Source organism: Lepidochelys kempii, chromosome 19, assembly GCF_965140285.1.
Source record: "Lepidochelys kempii isolate rLepKem1 chromosome 19, rLepKem1.hap1, whole genome shotgun sequence".
NCBI classification, from domain to species: Eukaryota; Metazoa; Chordata; order Testudines; family Cheloniidae; genus Lepidochelys; species Lepidochelys kempii.
Genome location: NC_136398.1, coordinates 2,728,734 through 2,736,518, shown reverse-complemented (window position 1 = coordinate 2,736,518; position 7,785 = coordinate 2,728,734). Strand labels below are relative to the sequence as shown.

Here is a 7,785-nt window from a genome sequence, read left to right as displayed (position 1 = left end):
CCCCCCCGGTCATCCCCCCCCCCCCAGACACCCACCTCGGATGTGGGCGTAGGCGGCCATGCTGTTGCTCAGCAGCTCCATCTCCCGCTTGCGTGTCTCCATCGTGGCACACGGGGGCTCTCGCCAGGCCGAAGGGCAACGAGCTCGCTGCACCTAGGAGACGGGGGGGGGGTGGGGGCTTGAAATGGGGCTGCCCAGGCACCCCCACCCCGCTGTCCCTGCTCCAGCCCCCCTCAGCTGCTGGCTGGGGAGGGCCATGGCTGGCTCGGAGGCGCAGATCCGCCCAAGGTCGGGGCCTGGTGGGGGCTGCCTGATGGCAGTGATTTAATCGCCGCCCCCCCCCCCGCCCCGGGGGCCAGGCACCGTGATTTTCGTTGTAGGACGAAATCAGGCCGCTGCCCTCCGGGTTCCTGTGATTGCGCCTCACGGGAGGCAGGTGGCCGGCCCAGCTCAGCGGAGCCTCGCTACAGCCGTGCCCCTGCCAAGCCAGAGCGATTCGCGGGTACGCGCCAGGCCACTCCGGGCACCAGCTCATGGGCAGCCACCCGCCCCCGGAGGGTCGGGAGGGGAGGGCGGTGGGTGTGGGAAATCTCTGGGGTTTTCACATGAGTCCACACACCCCACCGCCACCGCAGGTCATGGCCCAGCCTGGGGCTGAGAGCTGCCACGCAGGGCTGTAGTTGGCACGGCTGCTGCCCACCCCTCTCAGCTGGGATGCTGGCTCCCCGAACCCAGCCCACGGCCCTCTGTAGTGGGGTGCTCTGGGAGAGGGCAGCGCTTGCCTGCAGCCCCACAACCCCCCCAGCCCCAGGGAACAAACTAAGGCAGCGCACAGACCCTGGGACTAATCTCCACCAGCCCCATCCCGTGACTGTCAGCCCAGCTCTTCCTGCCAGGCGCGAGCCCCGCCCCGCCCGTTCCCAGACACCCACAGGGAATCCTTTCCCCACTACACTGCCCAGGGCTCTGGGGCCAGGCCCCTCCCTATAGGTCGTGCCAGGGAAACACTGCCCCAGAGACGCGTGTAACCTGCACTATCCCGGGACACACTCCAAGAGGGCCATTAACTAACCCTCACACAGCGCTTTACAACTACCCAGGGCCCGCCCCGAGCCCTGGGCCAACGATGGGGGAACTGAGGCACAGAAGGGGGAAGTGCCTAGCCCTCGATCGTAGAGCCAGGACTGGAACCCAGCAGCTCCCTGCTTTGTGCTCAGACCACCGCCTGGGCTAGTCTCCTGGGGCGGGCAGGAGCAGAGCCGGTGTCCTTTGCGCAGCGGCAGCTGGGGAGCGGGAGGGATTCTGCACAGCGTGGGGGCTCGAGCAGCACCCCAAAGGTGACCTGGGCGCCTAAGCCAGCCCAACGCTGCAGGCACCCAAAGGCCCCATTAGCTGGAGGCATTGGGCGCCCACGTGGCTCCTCGGCGCACACAGACACGGGGGGAGGCAGTGAGGCGCGGGCACGGGGGAGGGAGGGGGAGTCCTTACCGGCTCGGGGCGCCAGGCCCTGCTGGGGGAGCTGCAGCCGATTTCGGAGCCGTCCCACGTTTTATTGCCTGCGGGGAGGGGCTGAGCTGCCCATTATGTCCATGCAGCTGCACACCAGGCATCTGGAGCAGCGCGCTGGGCTGGGGGATTAGCCAGGACGCTGCGCCGCGAACGGGGGCCCCCGCGACCAGGCAAGGGCCAGGGTGCTCAGGGCAGCACTTCCCCTCCCCCCGGGATCCTGGGCCCAGGGAGCAGGCCCCCTGCAGATGGTGCCAAGCCACCATCTTGCCCCAGCCTTCCCCGCAGTCCAGCGCAGCAGGGCCAGCTGGGCGCTGAGCAGGGGATCCCTCGCTGGGAGGCAGCAGGAAACACCACCAAGCTGGGAGCATATGGGGGCTGTGGGAAGCCAGCGCCCCAGTAAGTGCAGGAGCGCCCCGGCTCACCCAGGGCCCTGCCCATCTGTTCTGAGCCGCTGGGCTCGGCTGTGAGCAGCAGACCCACCCCCCCGGGGGCAGGTTTGGAGAGGAAGCACCTGGCTCCCTGTGTGACCCTGACAGCCCCCTCGCACCACTCCCGCCCCTGCCCCTTGGCTCCCGGAACACAGGCCCCAACGGGTGCTGGTGCCAAGGAAGAGGCAGGAGCCAAAGCCAAACCCATTGCAGCTGGAGGGGAGGGCAAGCGGGGTGGGTGGAGGGAGGCTGGAAATCCAGAGCAGACACAGCCCGAGGCTGCAGGGCCTCTGACTCCAGAGGGAGGGGAAAGCCCAGCGGGGGCCCTAGCAGCTGCCCTTGCCAGCCAGCCAAGGCTTCCCCGTGCCGCCCATCACCCTGGAGTGCTGCAGCCCAGAGGCCAGAGACAACTACTGCCTAGGGCCCAGTTTTCCATTCAAGGAACCTCTCGGTGCACCCCTTCCCCAGGGGAAACACTCCAGCCCTCCCCCCGACCCCCAGCACAGTGAGACCATATTCCAGGCCCCCCCAGGGCCCATCGTCTCCAGGAATGCAGCCCTGATGGAGGAGGTGGCTAACGGGCACACACCCAGTTCGGGAAACGGGCGGGTGAAAGGAATGTCCCTCCGGGCGTGTGCCCCACGCAGCCATGGCTCCAGCCCAGCGCCCCCAGACCTGAGTGCTGGAGTGCTCCAGGCAGGATCTGAGCTCAGCAGAGACGCCCAGGCCGCAGGATGTGACAGGACAGCACCCAGCCTGGGATGCCCCTCTGGGGGATGGCAATGCGAGGAAAACACTCCGTTACAGGCTCACCTAAGAAGGGCTTCGAAACTACAGCGATTGGCTCCATGCCAGCGTAAGGAGCCTGCAAACCTCCGCATCGCCCTAGTCTAGCCCCAGGGACAGGGGAGTGCACGCTCCCAGGTCACACAGGGGACAATGAGGCACAGAGCTCAGAGGTGATAAGACCAAAGTCAATGGCAGAAACGGAACCCAGGCATCCTAGCTCCCAGCCGCGCCCCCCCCTCCACTCTAACCACTAGACCCCACTCCCCTCCCAGAGCTGGGGGGTAGGATGCAGGAGTTCCTCCCACCCCCCATGCTAGACCATCCAGTTCCACTCCTCTTTCCCAGACTTCTGTTCAGGGAGCTGTGCTGAACCCCACCCCGCCCCCCCACCCCTCCGCCCTACAACCCCAGCTGGGGCCCAGCCCATCATGGCCTGTCTGGTGCATGACCCGGCGCGGCTGTGCCAAACCCCTCCCCGGCCCACTGCACCCGGCTCGTGACTGTGCAGCAGGGAGCGAGCGCTCGCCCCACTCAGCCGGGCCAGTGTCTGGGGACGATCCCCCCACCGGAACGGCGAGGACATGCTGTCGTCATGACAACCCAGGGCCCGCTCATGGCGTGAATTGTTTGCACATGGAGCGCCGAGCCTGCTACCAGGAGACGGAGCTGCGCACGGAGGAGCCGGGGGGCGTCTCTGGCCGAAAGCAGGGGGGGCCTAGCCCAGGGCAGCCTCGGCTCCTCCACAGGGAGCATCGTAGACCACGCCAGACATAGCCCACTCAGTGCCAGGGCCGTGTGCCAGGCAGAGCTGCTCCGGGGGCAGGAGTGACCCATCGCTCCCCAGCTGCACCCAGATAACCCTCGACTAGGCCCGAGGTCCTAGGCAGCCCTGGCCCCGGCTCTCCCTGGGTGAGCCAGGTCCTCCTGCAGGCTACGGCTGGAGACAGCCAGCGGGGACCTTGCACTGTAGGGCAGGGACTCTGTAAAGATGGAACCACAGATCCCACTGCCCCCATCAGCCCCGGAGGGGCACAGTGGAGCCAAGCTCTGCTACTCCCCAGCCTGGAGTGGTGCAAGGTCACCCTAACTTGCTCCCAGCTGCCCCTGTGTGGACATGGTGGAGAATCCAGGCCCTTGGGTGCCTTAGGGCACTGACGTTCTCCATGGGCTCCAGCTCAGCAAGGACTTCTCACCTTTCCCCATTGGCCCAGGTCCTGCCGTCGGCTCTCTGGGGCAGGGGCCTGGTCATGCTTTGCAGAGTCCGGTGCAGCCACCACTCTGCTGACAGGGCTGGATTTTCAGGCTTTCAGCAGAGCATGGCGAACTGGGTGCATGGTGTGTGCTGGGCTCCTAGGAGAACCTCTCCAGAAGCAGCTGGGCGAGAAGCCTACAGGAACTGGGGATTTCGCTTTCTGTGAGCAGGCAGCAGGTGCGTTCCCTGAGGCTGGCGCCCAGGGACCCCTCTCATGCTGAGCCATGGCCTCTCTCAGTCCAAAGCCCAGAGCCCTGCCAACATCCCTTCCTGCAGCTCAGGGTGCCATTAATGCCCAGGGCAGAAGTGGGCTGAGAGCAATGGGTCCCACGCCCCTGTGGGATCCCACCCTGCTGCTGCTATCAGGTATGGGAGCAAACCCAGGCTCCTCCCTTGTTCGCCTCCCGGCCCTCGACACCAAGTGCTGGCCAGGGCACTGGCTGGGGGCACAGGGCTGGGCCGGCTGCCCGCTATGGGGGAGCACTGCTGTCCTCCCTTGATGATGCGTCACAGTTCAGAGGAGTCTGGCTCAGGAGGTCCTGCTCTGGCTGGAGCCTTCGTTCCTCTGCCCTCCTCATCTGATGGGCGATCCCACCGCACCCACCAGCCCTCAGCCTGGCAAGGCTGGGCACTAGCAGACCGGGGGAGAACAGCCATGGAAATCAGGCAACTCCCCGCCCCCCACAGCTGGCCCTGACTGCAGCCCTTGCTGGCCTCTCAGCGGAGATGCCGGGGAGCGATGGGCGGTCCGTAGGGGGACGCTGAGAGCTGAGAAGAGGGGGAAGCTTGCTCAGTTGCTGACTGCGCCATGCATCTACTCGGTGGATATGGAGCAGAGCCAAATAACCCAGTCAATAGCCTTCCCTTCCCAGCATCCTCCAGGACAACGAAGGAGAGGGTCACTCCTGTGGCAGGAAGGCAGGGCTGGCGATGCTCCATGCTGGCACTCCTCCAGCGTCCTGAGGGCTCCCCGAGCACGTTACACAGCTCGGCAGAGACCACCAGCCAAATGCAGCCACCTCGGGGGAGAGAGCACAACTGTCTCCCTGTGCTATGACCGTGTCGCAGGAGGGCGCCCCACTAACTAGTGTTTCCCAATGCACTGAGCTCTGGGTGCCAGCTGCCCATCCCCCAGCCATGAAATAACACCACATGGCCAGCCTGCATCCCTGGGCTGGCTGGCAGCCGGACACAGATGTTAAGAAGCCACTGTCCCAAGTGTGGCTCTGCCAGGCCCCCAGCGGCTCTCCCTGGGATACTCCAGCAGGCTGCAGCTCTCCCAGCTCAGCCCCGCCACCACTGTTCCCCTGCCCAGATCTGCCCCAGACGGTTTCTGGCTTGCGCTGAGTAAATAGGATGATCCCAACAATGCGTGGAATGGCAGTAAATCTGCAGACGCCGGGCTCCTGACCACACGCTCTTGGCTGGGGGCTCTGAAGCTGCAGATGCAGAAACCAGCCGCAGCCGAGCACAGAAACGCCTCTATTCTTTCCCCTGAACGTTTTGGATGAATTCAGCACTTGAGCAATTATAGGGCTAGGAACATGGGCTGGAGCCAGGCACAGAGCCAGCAGGGAGGGAGCCAGCCCATGCCCCTCCGTCAGCGCGACCCCGTTCCGAGGCCCCCCAGCTCTGCGGATGGCCCCTCAGTTCTGATCTCCGGCCCCCCGAGCTGTTGCAGCCCTGGATTCTCCCCCACCATCTGCTCCTACCTCTCAATCTCTACCCACAGCCCCCTGCTGCCCCAGCCCTGGGCGTGAGGGAACCAGGAGCACGGGAGTGGGAGAACCGACTCTTACTCCATGCACTTTGGATGATCCCCCTCTCAGCACCAAGCTGCCATGTACCCACTCTCTCCTCCAGGCCCGCCTTCAGTCTGCATGTCTTCCTTCAAACCCTGATCTTCCCGCCAGTCCTCTGACTTCCCTCCCAACACATACTTCAAACAAATTAGGGAACTAACCAGACACTGCGCCTTACTTTGCTGCTTAGATGTCTGGCTTTCTATTGCCTTCTTTCCATCTGCCCACAATGGTATGGTGCCTACCTACTGTCAATTCTTTGGGGGCAGGGACCGGGTCTTGCTGCCCTTCTAAAGAGCCTGGCACCTCGATGCTGTACTGACAACTTCTCTGGGCCTTAGCAGCTGTGAGGGGCGGGCTCCCCGCAGGGAAGAGGAAGGCTCAGAGTTCCCGTTTGGCTGGACGACGGGAAGTTTAGTCCTTTAATAACCATTTGTTTCAAAGGAACCTAATCTGTGGGAAACTCTGATGAGTGCCTTTGGCAGGTTTCTAAATACAACTAGAAGGGGCCAGTTTACTTCTCCCTCCCCCTCCTCGCCTTTTAAATTAAAACCATAGCACTTTATCTGCAGGCCATGTGTTTACTTAGCGTAGGGGGTTGGAGGGAGCAGAGAGAGGAGGGAGCCCAGAGTTGGGAACCTGGCGGGGAGGGTGTGTAGGAGAAGAGACAGAGGGAGGGAGGAAGTGGAACCAGGAACCCGGGGGTGGCTGGCCGGCCTGGGGAGGGCGGGGGGACGGACTCAAGTCACCTCTTCCCGAGCTGCTTGTTCTGGGGCGGCCTGGGCTTGTTTTTGAAAGGCCGAGTGGCATATTTATCTTGTGAGACTTGGCAACTTTGGCTTCCTCCCCGGACAGGCCAGCGGTGGCTTTGTGGGGTGGAGTAATGTCACTGGTTTGCATGGGCCCCGCCCCGCCGTACAGCCCCTTCCTGCACCTGGGAGCAGGGAATTACACCCGGGGCTCGGTGCCCCACGCTGGGCAGTGACGCTGCCAGTGCAGGCGGGGACGGGGCTGACGGGCAGCATGGCAGAGCAGGACGGGGTGCATGGACGGTACATGAGGCTGCCAGGGCCACCGCGACTGCTCCACCAGCCGTGTGCCTGCAGAATCGACCCCCTCCCCTGCTTTGAGGCCTTGATAACCAGCTGGTACTGGCGTGGCTTCAGCCCTGTCTGCTCTGCTCCCTGCCCCCTCGCTCCCTTCCCCTCCACTGTGGGGGGAATTCAGACACCTCGGGCTCTCCCTGCTGCTGGGGCAGGTGGGCTGGGGGTGCCTCTTGGCTGCTGTGGGGCTGGATCAGCCGGGACCCCCCTTCCCATCCCAGCCCCTTGCTCCCAGAGCAGGGGAGGCATGACAGCGCGATCCAGCGGGGCCAGCTGTGTGGCGGGAGAGTCCCACTTGCCAGGGGGCTGCAGTGAGGTCCCAACAACGGGGCACGGAGGCAGCTCATGGCAGCACTTGGTGGCTCCTGGCTGGGGGCGCTGGCAGGACCTGGGGGCCAATCCCCAGGCTGGAATCCACAGAGCCGCCTGCGGGGAGTAGAGCTGGGCCTGGCCCCTGGCTGCACATGGGAACCCCGGGGGGATATGGCCGGCGGATTTGAGGGAGACGCCCGGTTCGTGCAAGGCTCCAGGAACACAGCCCCATGCGCTGCCCAGCTCTGGGGCCCCCGGAGGGGGAAGCGTGGTCCAGGGGCCCACAACAGAGCCCCACATTGTGAGAGACCCCAGCCACGGGAGTCACTCAGCCAGAGGCCAGATCCCTGGGGGGTACGGGGGGGCAGCAAGAGCAGCCCGCGGCCGAGGGGCATCGCACACAATGCCACCCCGCGGCGCGACCCGCCAGCAGCCAGGGAGCCGGGCACAGAGAGCGGCCGAGGGCGCCAGCCTCCTGCTGACAGCCCGGCTGCCCGGGCCTGGCGAAAGCAGACCTGTGTCGCTTCACCCAGGGATCGGGCAAGGGTTAATGCTGAAGTACCTGGGACCGTGACATTAAGGAGCAGGTC

At 64.8% G+C, this 7,785-nt stretch overlaps 1 protein-coding gene across 11 annotated transcripts in view; it reads right to left on the bottom strand.

Annotated features, from left to right (window-relative positions):
* Nucleotides 1–7,785, bottom strand: part of STK40 (serine/threonine kinase 40) — a 74,568-nt gene that overhangs the window by 5,603 nt on the left and 61,180 nt on the right. For 10 of the 11 annotated variants that reach the window (XM_073317346.2, XM_073317344.2, XM_073317343.2 and 7 more), the window contains one exon: nucleotides 36–153. In XM_073317346.2, coding sequence (XP_073173447.1) covers nucleotides 36–153 — 118 coding nt within the window. Of the gene's footprint in view, nucleotides 1–35; nucleotides 154–1,488; nucleotides 1,938–7,785 lie in introns of those variants that run through there. The other variant, XM_073317355.2, reaches the window with a different exon arrangement.